General features: G+C 45.3%; 1 protein-coding gene across 1 annotated transcript in view; it reads left to right on the top strand.

Moving 5' to 3' along the window:
• LOC119174183 (protein MMS22-like) overlaps positions 1–27,596 on the top strand; it is a 172,305-nt gene that overhangs the window by 90,795 nt on the left and 53,914 nt on the right. Inside the window, exons 20-24 of the mRNA XM_037425006.2 lie at positions 2,335–2,468; positions 8,763–8,853; positions 15,739–15,815; positions 17,688–17,820; positions 25,903–25,986. Coding sequence (XP_037280903.2) covers positions 2,335–2,468; positions 8,763–8,853; positions 15,739–15,815; positions 17,688–17,820; positions 25,903–25,986 — 519 coding nt within the window. The remainder of the gene's footprint in view (positions 1–2,334; positions 2,469–8,762; positions 8,854–15,738; positions 15,816–17,687; positions 17,821–25,902; positions 25,987–27,596) is intronic.

Below are 27,596 nucleotides of genomic sequence, written 5' to 3'. Positions count from 1 at the left end.
AAAAGAAAACACTGCACACATCTTGCATCGGATGCGTGGCATCTTGTGTTGCAGGAGACACAAAGGGGTCCCTGCACGTGCCACAGTTCAAAAGCAAAGGAAACATATAAGAGCGTATGGTGACCCCGCTACTCACCGTAGCGTATGATCACCGCGGGTTCACGCTTAGCGAGTCACAGGGCCGCGACTCCGTCACCTACTCGCGTGTAGCGCACCGCTCCGCGCGCGCTCAACCAATAAGGCGTTTAGCGCGGCGCAGCAAAACAGACAGTGTTCCAACACAAAAATACACAACACTTTATTGCCTTTGGCGGCACCCCGAACAACAGTACAACGTCCGCTCCCGAGACGCGGAAAGCAAAAGCACCGGCACGCGGACGTTCACGATAAGGGGAAACCACGAGCACGTCGCAGCTGGCAATGGCGAGCTTTGACACGCCGGTCAGGAAAAGGTCCCTCGCGGCTATGCTGCGCACTCTCACAATGGCCACTGGGCCTGGTCGCGAGTGTTAGGGCAAACCTCGTACGCGTGGGCCTACGGCAAGTGCGGCTCGGTGTGGTACGACCACTTCAAGCACTAGGCACTGTTTTGGGCTTAGCCTACGGTACCGAAGCTAGCACTCAAGTAAACACGCTTGCCGAGGTACCGAAGGCCACACCGGGGAGGCTACAGTCTGGCGATTCCCAAAGGGGACGCGGACGAAGGAAACACATGCTTACCTGGCGCCAACCATGGAGGAGAGAGCTCCGTCCGCACGCACGTAACACGTGCTGCACCCGCACGTGGCGCCATCTATCACCACGCTCCGTTACCAGAGCAGAAAAAGCAAAAGGGTGTGGCCGTGCGGCGGAATGCCCGCAAAATGGTCGCGGGCGCGCCTCAGATCCCCACAAGCGTCAGGTTCGCCATTTTCAGCGCGTTGCTCAAACATCAAGACATAGCAACTATAGCAGCTCTTGGTTTAAGCTTGTCCCGAGTGTTCCTTCTGAGCATCCTTTTTTGTGCATCGGTGTTGTGCTGCAAGTATTGAACTGCCTGTTGTCCATTGTATGACACTCCAATTTCTCACTTTTGCATTTTTATTACTTTATTTAATCATGAGCATGTAGCACAGTAAAAAAAAAAGCCCCTTTCTGCAATGCCAAGCAGAGTACTCGTGTTCTCACAAGACACTCATTCAATTACTCTGACTTTTGACCCGCAGGTCGCGGGATCAAACCCCGGCTGCGGCGGCTGCATTTTTGATGGAGGCAAAAATGCTGTAGGGCCATGTGCTCACATTCGGGTCCACATTAAAGAACCCCAGATGGTCGAAATTTCCGGAGCCCTCTACTACGGCGTCTCTCATGATGATATGGTGGTTTTGGCACGTTAAACATTACATATTGATCAAACTCAAATCAATTACTCTGACTTCTTCAGTCGATTGTATCACGCCTATTCTGTTCCTTAGCTTATCATGGGATCTAGATTTGTGCAAATAGTAAATTTTAGGTTTAAAGCTTATTCAAGGAAAATAGGAATTTGATCGAATTGTTTAAAATTTAATTTAAGTAATATATATCAAATATATATGGGAGCGAGCATTTTTTTAATGACCAAACTAACCTGCTCAGTATATTTTCAAAATTGAAATGAAGCATGTGAAAATGTCGCTCTATTTAGTTTAATTAAAGAACATAACTGAATATACGAACATCACAACCCAGAAGTATTTACAATGCAACTAGGAAACCTTCCGTAGTTGCGTTGTAACTACTTCTAGGTTGCGCTGTTTGTATATTCAGCTATATGTCCTACCAACTTGCCTGAATTTTCAGGCTTCATTACTTAAAAGAAGTGGAAGCAGCTTTGAATATTAGCAAGATTCGAGTTATTGTAGATATGCAACCGGTAACCTGTAAAATATGTTACATTTTAAAATTTACTGAACTTAGAGCATCGTGGTTTTGGGACGCTAAACTCCACGTATCAGTCAATCAATCAATGTACTTTGAGCATATAAGTCGGTATAGCAAGATTTTAAACTTAAAAAATGACAAATCAATGTGAGGATAATATGTTTGTTTAACCTTGAAGTGTGGCTTTGCTTTGCGCAAGACAGCGGAGATTTTTTCTGGAAAGGTGTATTCACAATGTGGCACCCCTCCACTGCAGTGAAAACACTCTTTCAGGGGGTTACATGCAGACTAACATACACCTATTTGTTCACCTCGAATATGTGAATATGAATTCGAATATTCGAAGTGCTTGAATATTTTCACAAGCCCAGTAAACTGTCCTGTTGTTTGAAGAACACTGATGGCTGCTGTATCTCGTCTCGTTGTCACCAGGGGCTTAGGGCCACAGAGTGGGAATGCTGCCATTCAGTCGTTGCGGTCTCTGCTGCTGCCAGTGTACACGGAAGGAATCCGAGAGGTTATGGACACCAGTTCGCAGCTTGACTGCTCAGAGCACGCACTGCTGGGTAAGCGCTGCTTCAGCCGTGAATCATCACTTTTATTTTTCTGCGATTATTATGCAGCAAGTTTAGTTCAGTTTTCTTTTTTTGGAGGGAGCATGAAAACAAGTTGTCTGGTTTAAACTTATTACAGCATATGGTAGCAAAAAAGTTGCTGATTTCTAGTTTCAACATTAAACTTCAGCTGACTATTTAACTTGCAGAACCCTTTTCATAATTCGCAAGTGCACTTCTCTGCACTGCATATTTGAACAAGAAAGGGCGGCACCTGTCGTGTCTCAAGCGAAGACGTGGTCTTAGTTGAACGTGCTGGGGTTTGTCTATTATGAGAGTTTATATCAAGAGAGGCGACTGAACATTTTCTACGTCATTGCGTAAGCAAACTGCACTTTAACAGGCTATTTGCACTAAATTACAAGCTGCAATGACTTGTTCAGACTGCATGGCAGAAAAGCTAACTTTATAATTTTGGAAAGGGTCTATGTTGTTGTATGAATACAGTGGGATGTAGTGTAATAAAGTAACTAACGAAAGACCTATAAGATGGTTAGCATTTCAAGCTTGAAATCACTGTTAGGTTAAGGCTGACTTATTGCAATTAACAAAAGATTCACATGATTACAGTGTGTGTGTGTGTGTGTGTAAAAAATGCAAGTAATGTTAGCAATCATGTTAATGACAAAAAATGTGTCATATATATACATGGGGAACAAAACGCAGCAATATTTCGCTCTGTGTAGTGCAGTTGATGAATGAACGCTAAGCAGTAAAGGTCATTCCAGCACACAAGCATATTGAAATCTTTTTAGTTCACAAGCTTATGCATAGTCGGTGAACTTGATTACCAGGTTAACCTTACAGCGTCAGATCTCTTGTTCACTTAGCTTCACTGAAGTCATCAATCGGTAGTTTGGTTTAGTGTAAAAAGCTTTTTGCACAATCAGTGCTGGACTTATATGCCGTATAACAATGACTGAATTTTAGATGTTTTGTAGCTTGCTTGCTAGTAATTCTGACCCCACTTCTATGACTATGTTAACTTACTTTGTTTTTGATGCAGTCGCTGCCAAGATAATCATGTCCGCGTCTTCTTTAACCTAAAACAAGCAAAGTTTCCTTTGAAGGAGCACTGATATCAAATTTACTCATGTCACGATTTTCGCGTCATCGAGTAGCTATCAAGCCCCTAGTAGCGACACATGACCTAAAACGCATCTTAGTGATGAATGAGTATCTGTAATACTGATTAATATATTCGCTATCGAACGCGATTCAAATTGGGTGGAAAGCCCGACAAATTGTAGTACTGGCAGCGCTACCTCGCGGCCACGTCCAGGCCGCTGCACAACTGATGCCGCTTCCACAAAAAATGGTGACGCCACACTGGCGTTTCGTCTTCTAGGAGCGCACCTACAGTCAGTCCAGCTGTGTCTCTGAAGGCGTAGACATGCCTACAGGTCGCCAACATCATCGTCCTCGCCGTCGTCGTGGTCAACATCGGCAAGTGACGATGACAGTGATCTGGAATTGGGTATCCCTGCGATTTACGGCGATCCTTGCTTAAAATCTCTGCATTAAATGCAATGTATTTATCAGTCCCGGTTGTACTGTCGGAGCTCAGGGACACCAACTACACACCTCATGTCACAGACATTTGGCGAGTGAATCGCTGCTTTCAGCTGCAGCAGGGCACACGGTAGGAATAGCTCCGGCCTCGAGAAGAGGCCTCGTACTACCAGTGAAACCCAACTGGTTCGCCAACACAGGATTTACCCTGTAGCAGCTCGCCGCAAACTGAAGGGAGCAAATGTGGCTGTTCTTCACAGGTGTCCATTCCCTCTGTCCAACGGCGCTTACGAAGTCAACCCACTGGCTATGTTGAGGTTTGTGGCTTGGAAAGGCATAAAACGCCACGCACTTTCCGCTTTTTCTGCGCCGCGACGTGCAAGTTCTCACTATGCAGCGGTTCCCCGAAATTCTGGCACGTATTGTCGCTTCTAATGACCCTACTCCCACACAGTGGAGCACAATGCAAATCAGTAGATGCAACACGATAAATCGCACGCACCCTTCAACCTAGCAACGAGAGCCACTAGTGAGAACATGGCTGGGAGTTGGCTCCAAACACACTCGGAGATCGTCGACGTCATCGTTACTAGCGTATCGTCACTCAGGATGGTATTTGTGGAATGTATCACACCAAACACGTAGCACTAGTGTCGATGCCGCAGGGCAGTCTATTTTTCGTTTTTTCTCCTTCACTTTTCTACGCTGTTTGACGTTGAAATAAAATAACTTTGACGTGACGAGCGCCATCGAAGTTTGGACAAGAAGACTTATGCATACCAAGTGATCGAATGACGGGCACATCTCGATATTGAAATTTTGTGTCAGTGCTCCTTTAACCATTGGCTACACTCAGACAGCAGTAGAGCCAAACACACTTATAATAATACTGGACTGTCACAACAATTCTAATGTTATAACTACCAAGGGTTTGTATGGAAAAAAAGCAGAATGGGGGATGGCAGGCTGTTGTGAGAAAATCATGAGATCAGGTGGGATATGCCAACGGACATCAATGATAGTGACAACCAAGAAGTACTTTAATTTGGGCTAGTTGGTTCATAGTGCTCACATAGAAAGGGCAGCGCAAAAACTAGGGAAAAAAAAGACAGTAGAGACAGAGCGCTGACTAACAACTGAAATTTTATTGCCATCACCTGTGCATATATACGTGCCTAAAATGTGATTGAGAGGAGGTATAGAAGCAAGAAAAGTAGGCTGGTTTTGACCAACAATAAAAACTGCAAACGATAAAATCTTCAAAGGAACTCGCGCAAGCGTGATGAGTGAAATGGATCAGGTCATGAAAAGCAAATGACACAGAAAATCAAAGAAAGCCTCTAAGATAACTAATTTCAGCGTAAGAAAAAAAAAAAGGAAGGCCTGCTCACGCACTTGTCACCTGCTTCATGAATGAAGAAAGCCTCAACAATCTCGCGCATAATGTATACCTCCTCTCAATCACATTTTAGGCACATATATATGCACAGGTGATGGCAATAAAATTTCAGTTGCTAGTAAGTGCTCTGTCTCTACTGTCCTCCTTTTTTTCCCGAGTTTTCGCGCTGCCCTTTCTATGTGAGTGACAACCAAGCTGCTTATTTTTTGGACACAATTGAATATTCTGGCGCTTTCACAGCACCGCGACCAGCTACATAGATTTAATGTATGAGCAAATATAAAATTTCGGATGCTAAAACTCTTTGATGTCCTATCTTTGTACTCGAATTGCATGTCTGAAACTGCATTATCAGAAGCCACCCCCGCACCATAGTGGATCTCAAAAGTCAGCTATGCCGTCATGCTGTATGGCTATGCGGTGAAGTATATTGTGTTTTCGAAGGGGCGTAAACGTTTGACAATACTAGGAAGGCTACAAAACAGGTCGTATTATATGAGTACGAGGTAGACGTTAGGGTTGGAAATGGGGGTCCAGCGGCTTGGATTTCTCGTTTTTTTTTCTTTTCAGGAATTTGACATTTCATTACCTTTCAGCACAGACACAAGGCAGCCAGAATTCATTGTTATGAGTTTTAAATATATTAATATGCATGCAGTGTGCAACAGAAAGAAATTACTTCACGATTCCTAAAACATGGCTTGCCTCATCGAAACAGAAGCGAAATTCTGAGTTTCCTTTTTCAGCTAAGTGATATTTCGTGGTTGCATATTTTATGTTGTGGATATATTGAGCTGTTTTAGTTCAGTGCAAGCTAGCCGAGCAGGATCAACACAGCTTTGTCAAGACCTACAAATTTTCTTGACATTATGATAGTGGTAAGGTTATGGTGGAGTTAAAGCAAGTTCTTTCATGCAGTGTGGCCTCTTCCTCATGCAACACAAGTAAACATTTTTGTAGCACTTGCCAAATATTTCCTCTTCGTTATTGCTTGAATTAAGGAACTTTTGCAAACTAATCTCACCTCTCGTATTCAGGCATCCATGTCATTTCACTTTTCATCTTGTCACAAGTGCAGTTAGCACTTTACTTAAGGGGGCAGACTGGTCTTAGACATATTTTTGTTTATTTCTTCAGTGATCTTGATCAAGCTGCACAGGATTATGCAGTTTTTTCTGCTGATTTCAAATATTTATTAGTTTTTCTGTAACTATTCTTGTTCCTGAGATAACTTAGGTTCACACCCTATTGTTTAAGGCTGCCATAGAAAAAAAGTGCTTAATTAGAAGTGATATTTCAGACACCCAACATAGACTAATAACTATAGATTGGAACTATGGAAGAGTTTTCTGTTTTAAGGCCTTTCTTGATTATTTTACCGCAAAATGAACTATCCATTTTTAAAAGCAGTTGGAATTGTGTTACAATTCTGATGAGTAATTAATTAAAGGACTTGAGCTCTAAATTCTGCTCCCATACTTGCATTCTACACACATACAGGTTTCTATTGCAAAAAAAATATTGTTGTACCTGCCCTAGCTGCAGAGATATTGAGGCCTCAAAATTGAACAGTTGTAAATTTACTTTTTTGAGAAAAATAGAAAAAAACTAAAACACACAGCTTCTTCAAAAAGCAACAGTCATGGGATGCATGTTTTGCAATCCTCATAAAGGTGCTCATAAATTCGTAGCAGAGCTTCTAGCAAAGGTGCCCGCCAATTACAAGGAAGCCTCAAGGTCGGTTCCCCATTATTTTGCAGGTTCTGCTTGTAAACAGCACAAATAATCTGGACAGTTATATTGACATTACAAAAATGTTACTACTTCCTTGTGTGTGAAAATTTGCAGAGAGATAGAAAAATACTTGCAGATACCGAATGTGTCAATTTTAAAAAATGAATTTTTTTGTCACTTTTTGGTCCCAAAGACCAGTCTGCCCCCTTAAAGGGGCCCGACGACACAATTTCAGCATGTCTTCTTCATCGGTTCTTTTGGTGTTGTGGAATGCAGCAATATTGTTGCGCAAGCAGCAAGGCTGAAATCAAAGCAGTTATAATTTTAATTCACAGAAAAAACTACCTTCATTTTGGACTGCGGTACACACATCGGGTACTTTTGTTATGGGAAGTGACGGTCACGTCATAAGACGTGACGGCAAAGGCCGTTTGTTTTTGATTGGCTTGACGCAACAAGTATCATGCATTATTGATGTAGTGGTAGCCAGGCCATAGGAGTGAATGCTAAAAACAGTAAAAACCCTTTTTATACTTACTCAGAAATAAATAATTTTTGTTTCTGAATGATGTATTTTCAAAAGAACGAACAGAACACTTCGTTTGCGATATCGGCTATGGTGTGCGAAAAATAAAAAGTAAAAACACTTGCTGTGTTTTTAGTGAACCAAAAGGGTGACATGCGGCGAACGCTGGCATTGTCATAGAACACGTCTTGCATGCAAGCCCAGAAGTGTCCCCGGGTAACGAATATGTGTATACCTTACACAACGGGATCGTGGGAGTGGCTGCTACCTTATGCACATGGTTCATCGTAATGATCTTAATGACGCCATCAAAAAGAGGGCTAGTGAGGTACTGTGTGGAAGTCACTATGAGGTGACATATTCAGTCTGTCTTTATGAGATTCGTCTTTATGATATGTCTTTATGAGCTGTGATTGGAAGCAGTCTTGACATGAGCAGGCGAGTGAAATTATTATTGTCTGCTCGAGTTTCGAACTTTGAGGACTCATAACTTCAGATTTCGTGCACCAATTCGAATCTTTTTTGTTGCATTTGTCTCAGCAATCATTATTACACGCGTTCCGGCGCTTAAAAAAGCTGTCGCAAAAGTGTCGCAGGGCACCTTTAACAAGCATGCGTTGTTATTGGTTGATAGATACAGCTGTTACGCAGCTGTGTACCCATAGTCTGCCTGCATTTATGAACTCTTGGTGGGCAAGATTATGGGGAAGCCTTTTACTACCAGAGCGTCCCTGTTCACATGCTGTGCAGCTTCCAATAATAAACTCTTCTATGTTGTGTCGTTTCTTTGTTCAAGATTCACTAACAGCACACAAACGCAGGAGGGTACAGAAGAAAGAACGTAACACTTCTATTCCCATTGGTGTTCTTGCATTGTTCAAAAATTTTAAACATATTGTACCATGTTCAAAAGACAGGGGGCAGTAACATGTAAATGAGAGAAGTCAAGACACCACAAATGCACAGTGAAAATGACACTATGCTCCCAACTGTTCTAAATTTTCTTACGTTTAACCTCATCACTGCCACTTTCTTTTTTTTTAATTCACACTATTTCTTCCTGCCTTATGACCAGTGCCTGAGATGGTTTTGCTGCTGGAACAGTGCTCCACATCGCAGCAAGAGGATGTGCTGGGAACTATCCACGAGGCGGCAGAAAAGCTGAGGTGACCAGTTTCCAGTTGCATCCGAAATGAATTGATGTAACTGGCCTGCTACTTTCTTTGTTCAGTAATATTTCTGGACAGGTAAAACACATTGAAAGGGTGTTTGCCATACAAAGCAGAAAATGACAAAGATGTGCAGTTGTAACATGAGTGCATTTGAAAAAAAAATGGTTAAAAACTAATGAGGGCAGAAAAAAAAGCCTTGGATCAAGCCTGGAGAACAGAATGGCGGTGTTTGCTCAGCCGAACATTAAGCTCTGTCGTAGTGCTGAAACAGTAAGACTGAAGAAGAAAACAAGGAATGAAGTGATTTGGAAAAGGAATGTATGTAATAACATCACTTAGTAAAATAAAAAGGGAGGTGATTTTGTCTATGGGTAGGGCGATAAATCCAGGAGCTGCACCCCTGGATCCAGTCTGGTAAGTTGTGCCTCCCACTTATATTGAATAAACCTATGTAAGAGGACAGGCCTAGTTAGAATGAAGCATTTGCCACCACTATAGGGTCAGGTTCGAAGTCCTCAGGCATCCGGTCTGAGCTTCATGTAGTATGAGATTCCACTTCATGACTTTCAATCGCTGCGTTAACATCATCCTCCTATCCACAGCTAAAAATGAGGTGTCATGTCGTCTTTAAAGGGTGATATAAAACTGTGTTTCTGGCAAATGAGTAGGCTTGTGCGAATATTCGAATGTGCTTCGAATTGAATTTAAATTATTGAAAATTTTGAAATATTCAAAACGAATTAATAATGCTTAGTAATTCGCATTTGGAGTGATTCCACTCCTGTGCCAACTACGCCACAGTGTGCTAAATCAGATTTATTGTGCCATCCTCATAATGAGGTTGTGCTCTCGAAGACCACCCCGACTGTTGAAAATGCGTGACATTAGTCGGATGACCCCTTCCGCCTTGGAAGTCATACGGTCGATCGTGCGGCCGTTCTGTCCATTGGCCTCGATAATCATGCCCAGAACGCGTATGAAGTCCACCCTTAGAATACGCTGCCCCGATGCCGTGTGCAGCCTAATGTCGATGTCGTCCAGTGGTTGCCAGTTTTTGGGTTTGGGTCCCCGTCTCGTAGGTCGATATAAGAGAAGTTCGGACTTTGCTGACAAGAACTTGAGGCCCATTTTCTTTATGTAGACTTCAACACAGTCGACGGCCTCTTCAAGAGAGCTCTCCACAAAGCCCTCGGAGTCACCAACACTCCATATGGTGATGTGGTTCACGTAGGTGGCGAACTTGATGCCTTCTTGGTTTGAGAGCTTGGCAGCAAGGCCAGACATAGCAATGTTAAACAGCAGTGGGGAGACGACTGAGCCCTGCGGGGTGCCGAAGGAACCGAGATCGCAGGCCTTAGACTTGAGATCCGCAAGCTGTATAGTGGCTTTTCTATTCCTGAGGAACTAGCTGGTGAGCTTATGAAAGTTGGCTCCTAAGTTGAGAGAAGAGATGGAGGCAAGTATGTGGCAGTGCGAGACATTGTCAAAGACCTTTTCAAGATCGAGACCGAGAATAGCTCTAACGTCTTTCGTCTCCTGATCTATGATGTGATGTTTCAACATTTTCATGACGTCCTGAGTAGATAGGTGTGGTTTAAAACCTACCATGTTGTACGTGAACAGGTTAGTCTTCTCTATGTGCTTTGATATCCGTTCGTTGATGACAAGCTCGGCGACCTTGCCTATACAGGATGTCAGTGAAATATGTCGTGAGTTGCTAAAACTGAGACTTCGGCCAGGTTTAGGTATGAGAATAACTGATGCCATTTTCCAATGCTCAGGGAAAGTCCCCATCTCCCAAATACGATTGATTTCTTTGGTGAGGTAGGCAACAGAGTCATCGTCTAAATTGTGTAGTGTCTTGTTTGTAATGCCATCCGGGCCTGGGCTGGTGTTCCCATTAAGATTGTTCAAGGTGGTCCAGACCTCTGCTTCCTTGAAGGGCTTGTCCAATTCGAAGGCTGGTGATCCTGTGTATCGCGCGTAGCCAGAAGGAGGCCGGGTTGTGTCTAAAGGGAGGTGTCTCTGTGCCAGACACTCCGTTATTTCTGTGTCCGATTTAACCTTCCTTTCTGAGTGAAGTATTCGGTCTACCAAGCGCGTCTGGTTGGGAAACTGAGTGATTTTTTTGTTTTTTGAATAGGAACTACATGGGCACTAGACGGGTTTTCACCGTCGCCGCCATGTTCCACGTAAACTAGAAGTTGGTAACATTTCCCGCGCATATGTTCTACCTGCGCCTAAAATTGCGCAAGCTGGGGTGGTAAGCGCTGCGCAAGCAGAGATTAAACGAGGCGGCCAATCTCCGTCGCATCGCTTAGAGGGCGCACGCGATACTATCCGACCGCATGTTAGACCTGCCATCGAATGCTCAAGCAGAGAGAAAACGCATCGCTTGTTTTGAACATGCATGAAAAATACGTGGTGGAGGGAGAGGGGGGGGGGGGACGGGTTGCTCCAGCCGCAGCGGTGAACTGATTCTAAGGGCGTGGTATAGTATACCGTGTTTTTCCCTTACTCATTGCCGATTCCACGTCTTCATAGAAGCTTTCAACTGACGCATGATCAGCGCTAGATGTAGGCACGTAAGCCTGTACCACCTTCATCTTGTATCTCTTATTGAGTTTAATTACGATGCCTACCACCCTTTCATTAATGCTATAGTATTCCTCTATGTTGCCAGCTATGTTTCTGTGGATAAAAAAAACCCACTCCCAGTTTTCTTCTGTCAGCCAAGTTCCAATAGCAAAGGACGCTCCCATTCTGTAGCACTGTATAAGCATCACGTGTCCTCCTAACTTCTCTGAGCCCTATTAACGCGATAGCGTTAGAGAGCTCGGGTCGCAGAAATTCCACCCTCAGTGTCGGCACTGACGGTTGTGAGTGAAAAATCGAGAAAGAAGCAAATAAAATAAAGAATAAAATTTTCGGCCCCATTGAGGATCGAACGCGGGTCGTTCGTGTTGCAAGCAAGTGTCTTACCACAAAGCTACAATATTACTTGCAGCTGCTTCAGAAAAAAAAACACTACATAAATGCCATGTGGTGGAAGGAGCCTCCTTAACGCCTGCATATTGTTCAACAGGTGTCACGACGAAAACGAGCCCATATGGCGATTTGTAGGCGCATTCGGGAGGCCATCAAACTACGCCGTAAAAAGGCTGGGATAGTGCAGCCATCTCCGCTAAAAACACATAGGAACTTTCAAACAACTCTAAAAATGGACAACTATGTCCGTCTAGTGCAAAACATATCATGCCTTTCCAGAGACGTTCATCAAGCAAACGCTAGATAATGTGCTGCCACCTGTGAGGCATTGTGAGACTCTTTATGGCCTCCTAATTGGCGAGCGCTCGCAGTGTGTTTTGGAGGTCATGCAACTCTTGCTTTAGATTAAAAACCTGTATGTACTTTTCATGTATGCACGCTGGTATAATCTACCGTGTGCGTGTGTGTGTAACAAAACACATTATAAGTATGCACTTAGCGGTTGAAGGGCGCATCAGGTTTCGCTATCACGTTGAACTCTTGAAGGCAAAGCTTAACGGTCCCCCAGTTTTCACATCCCATTTAACACCCCCTAACTCCTCGAATAGTACAGCTAGACTTTCCTTACTAGATAAGGTTTTAGCGTTAAACGTTGCCAAGTTCAGGTTCCAGTGGCGGCCTGTCCGGATCCAGAAATTCTTAGCACCCTCTGCTGCGTTGCAGATCTAACTACCGCCGTGGTCAGTTGCTTCGCAGCCGCTGGGGACTGAGGGCCGTGAGTTATTTGACGTATGCATGTGGGAGGTAGTGGCCAGGTACTGCACCAGGGTGGCCAATCCTCTAGTGAGGGAGCGCGTTACCGGCGGTGGTCACCGGTGAGGCAGCACCTGCGCCTGCATGTGTCATGCTGTAAAGGTGGTTTTACTGCAGTATAGTAGTGCTAAGCCATAAATGCTTCTTTTCAAGTGTTTATTAATTCGCGTATGATTTTTTTAAAGATGGTTTTGCTGCAGTAAAGTAGTGCAGAGCAGTGAAAACATATATTTAGGTGAAATTTGCACTGTCACAAAGCTCCACCTCAGGGTTTAAGGCCTTGCATATAGTTTATATGCTCTAAGTTTGGCAAATTTTAAAAAGCCATTTTACGAGATATCATTTGCATTCTACTGAAAGTCAAATCATGTTACTATTCGAAGTTATGTCCGCTTTCTTTGATGCAGAAAAATGGCATTTGCACAGGCCTTGTTTAAATTTTTTTTTAATATTGGGCAGGCTAGTTAGGTCATGACAAATACCTCCCTTTTTTATAATATGTGAAATATATACTATTCAAATTCAATTTGAAATAATTCGATCAAGATCACCATTTTGCTTAGAGCCTACAATTCACTATTCACACAATCCTACAAATGAGGTGTAACTGGGTTTGTTGAGTGCTGGGGAAGTGTGCACGACTATCAGAAATTAGGAATTTACAGTGAATACGGCACGAGTAGACCAGGTGCGACTTGATGGTTTTGGTTGGAGGTGCTGAAGATGGAAGATTTGGAAGAAATACTTGGCCAGAGTAGTATTATACAGGGTACTTTCTCTTGATCCTTGTTGAAACCCGTGTAGCTGAATCAGTGTCTATTCCATTGGACTTAATGCTCTTTATTCAAGGTCTCAATAGGACCACAGTGACCCTCATTATACTGAATGTCTCTGACAGACCACGTCTTGTCCCTTTGGATTCGTGTGCTGCATTTTACCAGCTGGTGGTGAATGCTGTTAACAGCGTATATTACGCTAAACTCTCAGTTAAAGGAAGTTTCTTTAAAGAGGCCATGACACAAAAAATAAAAGTAGAAAGTCTATTGTCCCGGTACATATATAAAAAATGAACTGTAAAAAATATTTGATTCTAAAACGAGCCTTAGAAGTTGTGGCTATAAACCCTACCCACTGCCAGCAACCGCCACTTTGCCGTGGGGAGTGTGATTTTATGCTTTTCAAGGAGTGGAGCCGTCGTCTTCTAAAATAAGGTTCAGCCACTGCTTATTGTGCAATTTTTAATGCCAAGATGAAAAAAACTAGAATAGCTCCACTGTATGCACAGCTGACTTCCCCCCCAAAAAATTTGTTGGTCGAAGCATCAGGAGAGTATACAAACATACGTGCCTTAGGCATTCCAGAATATGCAAGCGCGGAACTACTCCTGAAACTAGGCACTCACAGCACGTTAGCAGAGATTGCTCAAGCCCAGCATGTCTCACAATAGAGAAGGCTGTCAGCAACAAAAATGGGCGGGAACACGTTCACCACGGAGAGAAATGTGACATTTCCACCCACAGCCACTCCAGAATCGTGATGATCCCACTTCCTAGAAATATGAACCCCAGCACAAATGCAGAACGAAGATGCCATAAAGCAAAAGCGCTGGTCAAGACACACGGGACTAGTAAAACGTCTCTATTTGTAGGTATGAGCCAGTACTCGAAGGAGAGAGCACATGTTGCAGCGGCTGAAGACGTGACTGGAAACTGCGTTAACGCCTGCACTGCGTAAAGTAAATTGTGTCAGCGACACAAATTGAGGAAATTGAAGCGGTGTACATCGCCACGGCCTCCACTTCCACAAAACATAGCTTCATTCTTAACAACTTACAGGTCGTGATTAGGAATTTAGCGTGCGGACGTATTTCACAAAGTGCCCTGAAAATTCTTGCGAAGAGCCAGAAACTGATGGTTTCGGAGGATCATAAATATTTATTCTAGTTTCCGGCACACACAAACGCAGCCACCTACAACTCGAACGAGACAGTTCATATGCTGTCGCGAAAACTAACCCGCCGCGCTGCCCAAGGGTTCCCTCGTCGGGAAGTGCTGCTGCCGAAGCCGTACGTTTAATGAAAGACAGAATCGCCAGCTATGCAGAACATACCAAGTATCATCATGACTTGAGGTGGGTTTTCGTTCCACCTCACCCAAAATTAGATAGAAATCAGGTGACAGATCTGCGCAAAATACCAATCAATTCTTTTCCCAGCCCTGCTCAGCTACACAGAATATTTCCAGAGATTTACCCTGGCTCGATATGTAAAGCCTGTAAAATAAGAGTGGCCTCCCTCAGCCCCATGCTATTGGGGGTGCCCTAGCAACAAACAGACTGCCCAAAACCTCTCCGGGAGCGATGGCATACAACGCTGTGCAGCTCTAATTTACATGATGAAACATGGGCTCTCCAGCAGGCCAGGGAGGCGACTGGGAGACAAGGTCTTCCATCCACCATCTGAGTGGTCTGGCCCATTCAAGCAGCTAGCCGGATCTCTAAATAAAGTTGTTTCAGTCATTCAAGTGACAGATGCTCATAAAGCAAGTAGCTGTTGATGTCACGGCTCGCATGTGGACCAGTGTTGGCCTTGGGTCGCTAGCATGTTTATAAAGTTATTCATTATAAATTAAGTGCTCGACTAAATGGGCTGGAATTTCACCAGCCTGCTTGTGAACATCCAAGGAATAACCCACATAACACCGATTATGAGCTAAAATTAGGTGTCATGACCTCGTTAACAAAATTACTGCTTGAATGAAAAAGCTGCCTGTGATACGATCGGCTCTGAGTTCACCTCTGTTAGTCTCTCAGTAAATGGAACTTGCATTAAATGTTAACATATTTTCCTGGTCTAGGAGTCTACTGTGTTTCCTGACTTTTCTTTGAAATACAGTACAAAAATTTCCATGGAAACAACGCTTGTTCATCGAAGCAAGTCATAAAAACAAGTTATAAAATCACATTAGTATTTCTAAAAGTTCAAAATACCAATAAACAGCTCTTTTCCTGTCCTTTTTTCTCTCCTTTTTCTTTACTGCTTTTCAGAAAATGTTGTTGACTATTTTTTGTTGTCTTCAGGGTGGTCCACAAGCGGGCTCTTTCTCGGAACCTTGAAAGAACGGATGATGACAGAAAAATGCTTGCACAGCACAAGGGTGAGCAGTCTGAACAGCAGCTCCTTATTAAAATCAGTCATTGTAATGTGAACTTGTCTGCCATGCCTGTGAATAGTGACCTGGTTCACAATCAGTGTGGTACACAAAATACTAGGCTTGTGCGAATTTGTAAATGATTCATATATTCGAATGCATAGCGTAGTATACGAATTTACTTTGAATTGAACTTAAGTTATTGAAAATTTCAAATTATTCAAAACGAATACGTAAATGCATGTTAGTCCACATGTGACACCCTGTAAAAGTGGTTTCAGCCACTTTAGTGAAGTGGTGCTACACCATCAAAACATCTACTCAGGTTAAATTCACTCTGCCACGAAAGCTGACTTGAAGGTTAAATGAAGGTATTACCTTCACATCAATTCATTTTTGAAGTTTAAAAGCTTGTTATACCGAGTGATATGCACCCATACCCATATAGCAAGCTTTAAAAAAAAATAAGATACTTTACAAGCTATCACTTGCATTCTATCGAAAGCGAAATCTTGCTACTATTCAATTTTCTTTAAATATTGTGCAGGTTAATAATGTCATGAAAAATATTCCCATTGTTTTATATATATATATATATATATATATATATATGTATATATATACACACACTATTTTTTTAATTATTCGACCAAACTCACTATTTGCACTTCATAACCTACACTTCAAACCTAGAGTTCACTATTTGCGCAAGCCTAAAAGATATATGTTCTTGCTGGGGCTTTTTCTCCACTTAATAATGATTCTTGCTTTGATTGTGTTTTACTGTTAGGACAGGCCGATGTGTTGTTGCTTAGCTGCTCATTGATTATGCTTTTCTGCGCAAATTCCGTTCCCATTGGCACACCAACTCACCCAGAATTCCGTTCTTCTCAATCATTGGTTATAGGCAATAAAAGGAAATTGGTTGCGACAGTTGCAAGTTAGCAATCAGTTGCTTTCCAATCGCTTATACAGTTAGTCAGGCAGCAGTTGCAGGTTGTAACACAACTCAAGTTGTTATATTAAAATAAATGTGTTGATACTTTATTCTCAGTTGTGGCCCATAGTATGGGGAAAACACCACTGCCACAAATAGGTTACTTTCTGTTCTTCGTTATGGTGAAATAACTTACTTGCTTTATTTGTTTTCTTAGCTGCCCCTAACCTCCCACAAAACAGGCTTGTTGCCATACTCACAGAAGCCTGAAAATGCGCCCACACTATGGATAATAAAGGAACAGCTGGTGGCCAATCCAAGCACTTATTATTTCATCTTTGTCAGTTTCACTACATTTGCCCTTCGACATACGCGCATCATCAGAACTTTCTCACAGCTAAGTAGGCAGAATTTCCAGGGTTGTATCTGTGCAAGTTTTTGTGTGTTATGTCTTTTTTGCGCTGTTGTAAGTTTCTTATGCGTGAATCAACTTTCTGAAGCATTAGTTTTTGAGATTCTGTGTGGTGAGTGATTGGCAGAACTTTCATGCATGTTATTTTGAGAGGCACTACATATACAGTTAGTCGCAAAAATTTGCGGGATCTTCAGCGCGTGGCCGAGCAATGAAAAACTGCATCCCTGCGTCACCTACCGTATTGCACAAAACTTTGAGGCTGACAGCACTTCCCTCCTGATACTCATTACAGTGCTTGGTTTGTATGTGCGAGTGCAGGAATGTGTGTGTGTAATGTTCAATTGAAGTTGGCGATAAATGTCAATGAACGCTCATTGGTGTCGGCAATGATGGGCACAACTGTAGCTGCCATTGCAATGACCATTATGATTGGTGCACTTATGGTCACTGATCCTAACTTGACATGAAATTGCTGCTCGCCTCTGTCGACACGTGCCGCTCTCCCAGCACTACAATCCCTGTGCAGCCTTCAGCGACGCCATCTTCAAGAGCACGCTGCAGTTCCTGCACAAGGCACTGGCACTGCCTGTCCACGCTGCAACCCCGGCCACCTGTTTCACAGACCTCGCTGTCAACATCACGCTTCTGGCACTGGACCTGTGAGTTTCACTCATATTTTGACATCTCCTGGTCACAGTTCTGTTTGACTTGAAGGGGTAGCCACGTTTTCTAACGCTGGGAGCTGTCGATTGCAATATCACCAATAAAATTTGGTGATGAATATCTCAAATGCAATAAACTTTTGTGAATTTGAATAATAAAATTCTTCATGCAAATTAAATTGAATAATTTTGGAATTCTTCATAGCTAAGTTACAGAAAGACTGTCGCAAAGGATCCATAAGCATATTCTTACACGTGCCTGCACTTGTTCTGTTTCATGTGTGTCTTGGTCTGACTGTTCTGCGTATCAGCACTTTAGACCACATTACGACGGCCATCGCGGAATGACTCTTTGTACTCGCGATCAAGCATGACGTACTTTGAAACATCAGGCACAGAAGCTTCGTCACAGTGAGATTGGACAGAGTATCCACTCATCCTCGGCCGGGCGAGTGTGAATGGAATTGTGGCTTAGTCAACTCTACTCAAATCGCCAATGTACGGGACGAATCTGAAATTTATGGCCAAGAGCATTGCGCTAGTGGACACGCAAAAGCGAAGAAGCCGCAAAATTTTTCGTTGCAAGTAATGAAACTCATCACCTGCTGGCTTCTCAGTGCCATAGATGGGCATTTGACGCATCAGCCGCAGAACTCTGTGTCAAGCTCATTGTACAGCGACCGCTTGGAGCACAGGCGAAAGTGACTGGCAGTTTCTCGAGTCAGTGTCCCAAAATGCAAGATCACGCATGCTTCACGTCGATTTATCATCTGATTTGTTTTTCATTATTATCGGATCACAATCGGTGCATTCAGAATGATATGTATAATGGCTTTTCTGTTATAAACCGGTAAGTTCATTTTCCAGAAGTTCAAACAGTTAGAATAGTAAAATTTCAATGTGAATTGAATCTTATTAATAGCAAACACAATTAAAAAAATGTTCTAAAGTTTGAAAATTTTACAATCCCATAAGTTTCATTGGCTCACAGTTATTACGCAAAAGCAGGAATAGCCCGAAATTTTTAACGTGATAGCGTTATAGAGCTCGTGTTGCAGAAATTCTGCCGTCGGCGTTAGCACCGTTGGTTGTGAGCAAAGAACTGTCCGTGAGCGAAAAACTGAAAAAGAAGTGAATAAAATAAAGAATAAAATTCTCGGTTCTATTGAGGATCGAATCCAAGCTGTTCGCATGGCGAGCAGGGGTCTTACCACAAAGCCACAATGTTACTTCCTGCTGCTTTGGGAAAAAACACTACATAAATGCCATGTAGTAGAAGGAGTTTCCTTAAGGCATTTCGTTCGACGTGTGACACGACGAAAACGAGCCCAATCGTTGATTTGTAGGCGCATTTGGGAGGCCATAAAACTACGTCGAAAAAGGCCGGGATAGTGCAGCCGCCCCCGCTAAAAACACATGAAAACTTTTAAACAGCTCTAAAAATTGACAACTATGTTCATCTAGTAGAAAACATATCATGCCTTTCCAGAGGCGTTGACCAAGCAAACAGCAAACGCTAAATAATATGCTGCCATCTGTGAGACATTATGAGACTCTTTATGCCCCTTCAAGGAAATGCCATTTCAATAAACCACAACACTTGCATTGATTCAGCTTTTCATTCTCACGACATCATTAAAAAAGTGAAGTACTGCAGTTGCCATTTCACCGACCATAAGGCGATGCTTGTTGTGGTTGGCTGGAAGAGGTCTCGAGTAAAACAAGTCGAACAATTGCCAGATAAATAACGCAAGACGGACAACAGAATGTGACCATTCACGGATACAAGTGTCACGCCTACGCGCAGTTAATAATACAGGGCCATGTGACTATATCACTGTACAATATTGTCACGGGGTCGTGACGTGGCCGAAGACAGGAGACTTTATCTTGAGATTCAACTGTTTATTTGGACCAACCTGTGCCCGTTGAACGGAAAGTCTGATTACAGTAGCTTTCTTGCACAGATAGCAGTGAACGGAGCGTCGGCCGTCGATCAACTGACAAGCGGCGAAGCGCGTCGGCATTTGTACACTTGCCGTCGATTGTTCTAGCGTTATCGCTAGCATTGACGTAGGCTCCAGAATAATCTGTACAGTTCACGGAGTAGGCGTGATCTTATCGAAATGATCTACTACAGTCCTGAAGCTTCTCGAAGACTGTAGGCGCGGTTTGCGCTGAGAGTTACGTTGTGTATTGGGGCGATAACAAAACTTGAGAACAAGAAAGTGGCATTTCCACGTTCTTGTTCTCTGAAAAAGGCATCGTCCCGATGCTTTAACGGAAGATGAAAGTACAACAATAATGCAAGAAAATACAATGAATAAGTTACGATACAGCAATAATACTAAAAAACACTGTTTCAGTTTGTCAACGCGCATGAAATGGCTTGAGGCGCACGACATGGACGACTTCAGGTCACGATCGGGGTCGTTGAGAGTTCGTGATGCCGTCGGGGACAACCTCGTAATCAAGTGGGCCGAGACGTCGAACCCCCCTGTACGGTCCGAAGTACCGCCGCAGAAGCTTTTCACTGAGTCCACGTCAGCGTATCAGCGTCCACACCCAAACACGTTCACCGGGCTGATATTCCACGAAGCGTCGTCGAAGATTGTAACAGCGGTTCGGTGGTCTGTTGATTCTTGATACGGAGACGCGCGAGTTGTCGGGCTTCTTCGGCGCGCTCAAGGTACTCACATCGAGGTTTTCTTCATCGGTGACGTTGGGTAACATGTCATCGAGCGTCGTTGCTGGGCTCCTTCCATAGAACAATTTGTATTGAGATATCTGCGTTGTCTCCTGCACCGCCGTGTTGTATGCGAAGGTCACGTATGGAAGAATGGCGTCCCACGTCTTGTGTTCGACATTGACGTACATTGCCAGCATGTCGGCGATCGTCTTGTTTAGCCACTCGGTGAGGTTGTTGGTCTGTGGGTGATACGCTGTCGTCCGGCGGTGGTTTGTCTGGCTGTATGTCAAGATCGCTTGAGTTACGTCAGCAGTAAATGCCGTTCCTCTGTCGGTGATGAGGACCTCTGGGGCGCCGTGACGTAGGACGATATTTTCGACGAATGACTTAGCTACCACAGATGCACTGCCTTTGGGCAGGGCTTTTGTTTCAGCACAGCGGCTGAGGTAGTCGGTAGCTACCACGATCCACTTGTTTCCAAAAGCCGACGTCGGGAACGGCCCCAGTAGGTCCATACCAATCTGCTGGAATGGTCGGCGAGGTGGTTCAATTGGCTGCAAAAGTCCCGCTGGCCTTGTCGGCAGTGTCTTGCATCGCTGACAGTCCCAGCATGTCCTCACATAACGAGTGACGTCGGTGGTAAGACGTGGCCAGTAGTACCTTTCTTGTACCCTCGCGAGCGTGCGGGAAACACTGAGGTGCCCTGCCGTGCAGGAGCTGCAGGAGTTCTTGTCGCAGAGCTGAAGGCACCACGAGGAGGTACTTGGCTCGAAGCGGTGAAAAGTTTTTTTTTTTTTGGAGAAGACCATTTCGTAGGAAGAACGACGCAAGTGCGCGCTTTAATACCTTTGGGACTTCGGCGGGTCCTGCCTTTGAGGTATTCTATTAGGGCCTTAAGTTCTGGGTCGGCCCGCTGTCGTTCAGCGAAGTCGTCGGCAGTTATCGTTCCCAAGAAGTAGTCGTCATCTAGGTCTTTGGGTGGCGGTTGGTCGACAGGCGCACGAAAGAGACAGTCCGTGTCGGAGTGTTTCTTGTCGGACTTGTAAACGACGGTGAAGTCATATTCTTGAAGTCTCAGGCTCCATCGTGCGAGGCGACCCAAAGGATCCCTTCATGGTAGCTAGCCAACACAAGGCGTGGTGGTCGCTCACAACTTTGAAGGGCCTGCTGTAGAAGTAGGGGTGAAATTTCGACGTAGCCGAGATGATGGCGATGCACTCCTTTTCGGTTGTGGAATTATTGGCATATGCTTTGGATAGCGATCGGCTGGCGTAACTAATAACCTTTTCAAGTTCGTCAGCCCTCTGCACAAGAATGGCGCCGACACCTACGCTGCTTGCGTCAGTGTGTATTTCAGTCTCGGCGAATTCGTTGAAATGGGCAAGTGACGGAGGTGTCTGAAGGCAATGTTTAAGCTCATGGAAAGCGTGTTCCTGCGGCGTTTCCCACTTGAACTCCACGTCGGCCTTGGTAAGGTTATTGAGTGGATCGGCGATGCGGGCGAAGTTTTTCACAAACCGCCTATAATAGGCGCACAGGCCTAGAAATCGGCGCACCGCCTTCTTGTCAGTGGGGGGCGGGAAGTCGGCGATGGCGGCTGTTTTCTGTGGATCGGGACGAATAACAGACTTGCTAATCGCGTGCCCCAGGAACAAGAGCTCCTCGTACGCAAATCTGCACTTTTCTGGCTTCAGTGTGAGTCCGGATGTCTTGATGGCTTGAAGTACAGCTTCAAGGCGCCGAAGATGCTCATCGAAACTTGAGGAAAACACGACGACGTCGTCCAAGTACACAAGGCAAGTCTGCCGCTTCAATCCTGCCAGTGCTGTATCCATAACGCGTTGAAAAGTTGCAGGTGTTGAGCAAAGACCGAAGGGCATCCCTAAACTCGAGAAGGCCGTCCTGTGTTATAAACGCCGTCTTCTCTCGATCTCTTTTGTCGACTTCGATTTACCAATAGCCAGTCTTGCGATCCATTGACGAAAAGTACTTGGCGTTATGGAGCCGATCCAGTGCGTCGTCTATTCGTGGGAGAGGATACACGTCCTTTTTTGTGATTTTGTTCAGGCGGCGATAATCGACGCAGAAACGTAGGGTTCCATCCTTTTTCTTCACTAACACCACGGGGAATGCCCATGGACTCTTGGACGGCTGGATGATGTCGTCCCGTAGCATTTCATCAACTTGTGTCTTCACGGCCTCGTGTTCTCGCGTCGAAACCCTGTACGGACCCTGACAGAGTGGTCTGGCATTTTCCTCGGTTATGATGCGATGTTTCGTGATTGGTGTCTGCCGAATTTTTTATGACGACAAAAAGCAGTCTTTGTATTGCAGGAGCAGGGTCTTGAGGTGTTCTTGCTTATGGTTCGGAAGGCTGGGATTGACGTCGAAAGCTGAGAGAGGGGCTTGGTTTCTCTGAGCAGGTTCCGCAGAATCGGCGAGGGCGAAAGCACTGGTGGCTTCCACGATTTCTTCGATGTATGCGACCATCGTCCCCTTGTTCACGTGTTTGTATTCATTGCTGAAATCGGTGAGCATAACCGTTGCTTTGCCTCCTCGCAGCTCTGCAATTCCTCTTGCGACGCAAATATTGCGGGTGACCAAGAGATGCTGACTGCCTTCAACGACGCCTTCCAAGTCAGGTGATTTAGGAGCGCCGGCTGAAATAATGATGCTGGAGCGAGGCGGAATGGTGACTTGTTCTTGCAGCACATTCAAGGTATGGTTTCCTGACGGCGTGCGCGGGGGTAGTGCTTCTTCTGTGGATAACGTTATCAACTTTTTTCTTAGGTTGATGACAGCACCATAGGGGCATAGAAGTCCATGCCAAGGATGACATCTCTCGAGCAAAGCTTTAGGACTATGAAGTCTGCAGGAAAAATACGGCCGTTAATGGTGACTCTCGCTGTGCAGATTCCTGCAGGCGTTACGAGATGACCTCCGGCTGTGCGGATTTCGGGGCCTTCCCAAGCTGTCCTAACTTTAACTTCGTGGCGAACGACCCACTGATGACGGAATAGTCGGCTCCAGTATCGACGAGAGCGGTCACCCTGTGGCCGTCGATAAGAAGGCCGAGGTCACTAGTTCGCAGTCTCGCGTTACAGTTACGGCGTGGCGTCGGGTCACGGCTACGTCGGCTTGTCCGCTGCTTCCATGTTGCGTCGTCAGGTCACCTTCGGTAAATGAGGTTTGGCCGTCAGGACTTTACCTGGTTGGCGTCTTGTTCGGAAAGCTCCTTCGCGTCGTCAGCGTCATCGGAGGATCTTCGGTAGTTCGACGCACAGCAACCGCACCTCCATCGGTTGCTGCCCTTAGTTTCCCGGATACGGGCTAGGAGACCGACCCTGCGTTAGGCCAGAGTACTGCCGGTGGTGCGGTGACATGCGACGGCTGGGCGACGGCGAACGGGAAGGACTTCGTGGTGTCCACTGAGTTCCTGTAAGGTAGTCGGCGATGTCATGTGGCCGTTCCCTTGGCTGCGGGCGTGGTGCATTGTCGGCGAAGCCACACAGTCTCATCTGTCGGTACTGGCAACGGCGGTAAGTGCGCCCGGCCTCGCCGCAGTGGTAGCACAGTGGGCGGTGGTCAGGGGGTGTGCCAGACGTCAGTCTTTTTTGAAGTGCTGGCCGGCCGGCGGGCGGTATGGCGTCGGCGGGGGTGGCGGCGGCGCCTGGCGCAAGAACTGTGGCGGGGCTGTGTCCTGACGAGGGCGTGGAGGAGCGTTGCGGCGCACTGCAGTGGCGTAGCTCATTGCTTCCAGTTCAGGCTGTGGTGCTTCTGCGATTCCAAGCGACTGCCAAACTTTTTCGCAGACAATTTCAGCGATCGAATTGGCTTGAGGCTGCGTTGAAGGCAACAACTTCCGCAGCTCCTCCCGTACGATTGCTCGAATCATCTCGCGCAGGTCGTGGGTACTGAAGGCATCAGCACAGTTCAATGAGGCGCGGCGGTTGTATTGCGTTGTGCGCATCTCAAACACCTTTTCTATAGTTGTGGCCTCGGCAAGAAATTTGCTGACAGTCTTCGGCGGATTCCGGACAAGTCCCGCAAACAGATCCTGCTTGACTTCGCGCATGAGGAACCGGAGCTTCTTTTCCTCAGCCATGTTGGAGTCGGCGTGTCAAAAGAGCCGGGTCATCTCTTTGACGAAGAGGGTGCAACTTCCGTTCATTAGGAAGTTGCACCCTTGTCTCCAGCAATGTGGCAGCCCTTTCCTTGCGGACGACGCTCGTGAACGTGCGCAGGAACGTCGTCTGAAAGAGTTCCCAGGTTCGTAGTGTGGATTCGTGGTTTTCATACCACGTCTTCGCGGCATCTTCTAAGTAGAAATAGACGCGGCGTAATTTTTCCTCGGGGTCCCAGCTGTTCAAGGCGGCGACTCGGTCGTATATTTCGATGCAGCGTTCTGGGTCCTCGCCTGACGATCCATGGAACGTTGGGGGTTCCTTTGGCTGCTGGAGAATGACTGGGGCAGGCTGCATGGGGGTGATCATGGTTGCTGTAGTTGATGTCGGAATCCTGGTCTGCCTGGCTGCTTCAGGAAGGGGCCCGTACTCTGGTTGTAGTCCCTTCTGCCTGCGGCTTGTGCACTGTTCAGGGTTGGCGTCCGTGTCTTCTTTGCTGCTTGGGCTGGACTCGCGGCTTGAAGGGGGCGTCCGGAACATAAACGAAGCAGCACCTCCACCAGATGTTACGGGGTCGTGACGTAGCCGAAGACGGGGGACTTTATCTTGGGATTCAACTGTTTATTTGGGCGAACGTGTGCCCGGTGAATGGAAAGTCTGATTATAGTAGCAGACCTGCACTGATAGCGCCGAATGGATCGTCAGCCGTCGATCAACTGACAAGCGGTGAAGCGCGCCAACATTTGTACACTTGCCGTCGAATGTTCTAGCGTTATCACTAGCGTTGACGTAGGCTCCAGAATAATCTGTACAGTTTGTGGAGAGGACGTGATCTTATCAAAATGATCTACTACAGTCCTGAAGCTTCTCGATGACTGTAGGTGCGGTTTTCACTGAGAATTATGTAGTGCATTGGGGCGATAACAAAACTTGAGAACAAGAACGTGGCAATATTTTCATGAAGTTGTTATAAAAGTGCTCTTAAATAGATCGAAAATCTGCACCATTACTATAGATACGTCGCGCTTGTGCACGCACGCGTTTGTGTTTGTGCGTGTGTGTAATAATAAGTAACCACTTAGCGGTTGAACGGTACACTTGGGGCCGGATTTCACTATCGCGTTCAACTTTTAGAAGCAAAGCTTAAGGGTCCCCCAATTTTTTTAAACATTTGTTTGCAGCCAGGTAAAAAAAGCGGTAGAGACGGCTATGTGAGGGAAGTGCTGTGCAATGTGAAATTGCGGCAATTTCTTCTGCTTATTTCAGGCCGTCATCGCAAGCAGTTCCAGTAAAGGCCAACTTTGGGAGTCTCTTTGAGCATTTTGGGTGTTCGCCCCACACGCATCCCAGGTAAGTTAAGCCCATGCTTGTTCTCATTTCACTTGCAGCATGCCCTCTACTCCTGCGTGATGTCATGCTATGTGCAGTGTTGCCAGCACCCTACATTGTAATCGGCATGCAACTGTGGACAAGTACACTCAAACCTTGGTATAATGAACCCATATATAACAAAACATTGGTTATAACAAAATAACGAAGACTGGTCTTGCCCTAAATATAGTGTTAGGAATATACCTTTATAACGAATCTTCGAATATAACAAACCTATTTTCAAGTAAGATGCAATTTTGTTATTACGAGTTTCAAGTACTACAATAAACATGCATGGCTGCTCTTCAGTATTATTTAAAAATATTTGCGCATGCTTTAGCCTTTAGGGTCCAAGTACACTGGTTGGATAAGAGTGTGAGGGTTTTTTTACTGTTGCATTGCCCATATGCAGGTGAGAAACGTAAAGAAGCATTGCTGTTATCACCATAAAAAGAGAGTAGCATTATAAAATCCATTCATGCAAAGCAATCAAAACATACTTTCGTGTGGTTCCATCTATTTTATGCTATTTTTTTCATCTCTAGCACTCTTTAAGAAGTGTATAGGCAGTGTGTAACAGTGTGCCATAACGATGGCTTATAGTATTTGATTTGTTGCAAACCATACAAAGAAAACAGACAATGCAGCCAAGGAAAGCACAAGGGGAACGGACTGTTATTTTCAAAACATATTACGCTACTCATCGCTTATTGTTCTTCTAGCTCAGTGCTTCACTTGATCACTCGTAGAAGCTTGTTAGTCAGCTACACAGTGAATCTCAATTCCTTGCCATCCTCCTATAATATAGAACGGAGACAGTCAAAACTGTTATCCGAGACCAGGTAGGAGCGTAGGCCTAGCTATCAAAATCAGCGACAGTCCGGGCCGAGCGTCTCGTGCTTAGCACTGACAATGTGTGTGCCGAGATTTGCATGACCCACTACAATCATCATTACATATTTCCCCCTCGCTGAAGATAATGCCAAGTAAGTGTTCTAAGGTGTCGTGAGGACAAGTGGTTCGTGATATGGTTTGAGGCGATTCACATGTACGATTTCGCGGCCTCGGCGACGCATGTCCACAGTGGCCGTGAGGGGTTCGATGAGGTAGTTAACAGCGGAAGTTTGTTCTATGACGCGATAAGGTCCATGGTACCTGCTGACAAACTTTGTAGAGGTACCAGGAGCAGCACTGGGGGGCACCCACAGCAAAACAAGAGAGTTGGGCGAAAATTGGTAGTTGGACCGTCCATCGTCGTGACGAAATTTCTGTAGCCCTTGTTCTTGGGTTGTAAGGGTGCGAGCTAATTGCCGACATTCTTCCGCATACCGCGCGGCTTCGGAAAGTGGTGTGCCTTCGGATGAGTCGGGTCGGTAGGGGAGAATGGTGTCAATTGGAGACGATGGTTCTCGACCATAAAGTAAAAAGAATGGAGAAAAGCCTGTCGTCGCTTGAGGTGCCGTGTTGTAAGCGTACGTTACGTAAGGAAGGATGAGATCCCAGTTGGTGTGGTCGGAGGCGACATACATAGAAAGCATGTCGCCAAGAGTACGGTTGAAACGCTCGGTCAAGCCATTTGTTTGTGGGCG

The sequence above is a fragment of the Rhipicephalus microplus genome, chromosome 5, assembly GCF_043290135.1.
Source record: "Rhipicephalus microplus isolate Deutch F79 chromosome 5, USDA_Rmic, whole genome shotgun sequence".
In the NCBI taxonomy this organism is placed as follows: domain Eukaryota; kingdom Metazoa; phylum Arthropoda; class Arachnida; order Ixodida; family Ixodidae; genus Rhipicephalus; species Rhipicephalus microplus.
Note: the sequence above shows the minus strand (reverse complement) of the source record. Positions and strands in the feature narration are given on the sequence as shown.